General features: G+C 30.0%; 1 protein-coding gene across 1 annotated transcript; it reads right to left on the bottom strand.

Annotated features, from left to right (window-relative positions):
- Positions 1 to 1,325: 1,325 nt before the first annotated feature.
- LOC126891308 (uncharacterized) lies at positions 1,326 to 2,049 on the bottom strand. Its single transcript, XM_050660486.1, has 3 exons — positions 1,854 to 2,049; positions 1,419 to 1,803; positions 1,326 to 1,341 (listed from the first exon to the last, which is right to left on the bottom strand). Exons 1-3 carry the CDS (start codon positions 2,047 to 2,049, stop codon positions 1,326 to 1,328), a joined length of 597 nt encoding a protein of 198 aa, XP_050516443.1.
- Positions 2,050 to 2,284: the final 235 nt, after the last annotated feature.

Genomic DNA, 2,284 nt, shown 5'->3' with positions numbered 1-2,284 from the left:
CTAGTAATGGTTTGGATACCTGCTATATATAGTATTGTAGATTATTTTTTTGAGAAAAAATTTATGGTGCAGTGTTCGTGGACGGGAGGAAGTAGAAGCAACACTGAAAAATGTATTAAAAATTGCAAAAATATTTTAGAAGTGTTTTTTACAATAGTCCAAAGTTCCAATAAAGATTTTTAGAAGGCATTGTTGAAAAAATTTATAATTGGAATTACAATAAATGCAAAGAAGCGTAGTTTAACTGGAGGCATCCGCCAATCTTCAATACATAGAAGAAAAAAATCAATGGTTAAAAAACAACGTTTAAGTGGAAACAGAAAAGGTGTTGCTCAAAGACAAGGTAAAGGTACCTATATTAAAAAAATGTATAACATAAAAATTATTATTTCAGGCGAAAATGAAATTTTTAATGAAAATGAGCAATCATTTAATGAAGAAAAAGAATATGATGAAGATAACGATGAATATGGTATGGAAGAATATGAAGCTGACGGTGAAGATGCTATAATAGAACATGACGAGGTTGAAGAGGAAGATAATAATGATACAGACACGGACTAAAAGAACATTTTTATTAAAAAAAACTTTTTAATTTACATTCAAGTTTTGTTTATTTTTTAATAGTGTGTAGAAGAGGAATAAAAACAATTTTACTTTCATTGTATTTTATAACAACCATTTTACAAACAACATTCTCTAGCAAATAAAGTTTCATATTATTTAAATTTGTAATGTTGCAAATATATATTTGTAAATTTGATGATCGAATGGGGTAACTAAAGAAATCTTCTTTTTTCTTAACAGATTTTTCATGTATGAATATTTTACCACCTTTTTCTGATGCATAATTCATTTGAACAATGTCATTGTCATTTGTTAAAAACCATGAATTTTTGAAAACATTACTTAAACAAAAATTATGAGAATAAATGTAGCACTTGATAACATTCCTCCTTTTCTTAATTTCTGGCTGTAAACTTGTCTTTTTTGTATCACTGCTCAATATTAAATTTCTTTCGCCAATTCTATTAACAATTTGCTGCAAACTGTTATTTCCTTGGCGCAATAATTTTTTTAGTTGAAATAATGTATTCTCAAATGGGTACGTAGATATTGTAAAAAGTTGTCCAAATCTATTAACATCATCAACCACATGTTCTAAGTTATGAATGTTGCTTGTAATAAATTGTACGCCATAAATAATCTTAAAATCATCTATATATTTTTCAAACATTAATTGGGCAACCGAACGATTTTCAGCATACATGTCAGAAGAACATATTCTAACAGCAACAAAAAGAAGTAAAAAATGTTTATAAACGTCAGTGTTCAACACATCTTTTAAAATAACAATTCCAGTATAATTAAGAAAATTGCGCCATTCTACTCCTTTCCAATATGCCAGGCAATCTAACCCTCTTGTGGAACGATGAATTTCAGATGGAAGTTTCACAGATATTAAATGTTTGGAGATCCTCTCAATATCACGAGCACATAGCTTACTTGAGAAACCCATAGAACCATCTTTCCATCCTGTTAGACAACGCTTCATCACACCTAGCTCTAAAAGATGTAGTTCATCTGCTACTATAAAATCCTGCACCATGTCAACTTCGGAAATTTTCAAAATTGGTGACTCTTGCCCTTTATGGTGCTTACCATAATGTTTACTTCTGAATTTTGCATCAGTTCTAAGAGGACATTTTATATCAGGAAATACAACAGTTCGAGAAAGATAAGAATATTCGCCTTCAGTAGTGCATTTAAGGCATCCATTAATCCCATTGAAATTGACTACACCTGTAAAATAAACTAGTCAATTTAAGCAATAATTAAAAAAAAACAGATACCTTTAATAAATGCCCGTGCAGGTGAATCGCAGATAAAGCATCTAATTTTTATGTGAATCATATGCCCATTAACACAGAGTCCATTTGATTGCAGCCGCTTAACATCCTCAACAAAAGGCTCCAAAAATTCATTTATATCTAGAGGCTTGTTATTTCCATGGAAAATGTCAACAATCATAGATTGTATATCAGGCATTTCATATAGGCTACATAAAATTGGCCAAAACTGACGTTTGGAACTTTTATATATTGGCAACCCATCTATATTTACATTGAGCTGTATTAACATGTCTTTTGACAAGTTTTTAAAAGTGTTCGTTAGACAAACGTCAAGACCTTGATGCCAATATTCTCCACCCTGTATAACTTTAAAACTTTTTTTCGTATTTTGTGGCGTTTTTAATAATGTTCTAGCATCGATAAATAAACTA

This window comes from Diabrotica virgifera, chromosome 9 (assembly GCF_917563875.1).
Source record: "Diabrotica virgifera virgifera chromosome 9, PGI_DIABVI_V3a".
NCBI classification, from domain to species: Eukaryota; Metazoa; Arthropoda; class Insecta; order Coleoptera; family Chrysomelidae; genus Diabrotica; species Diabrotica virgifera.
Note: the sequence above shows the minus strand (reverse complement) of the source record. Positions and strands in the feature narration are given on the sequence as shown.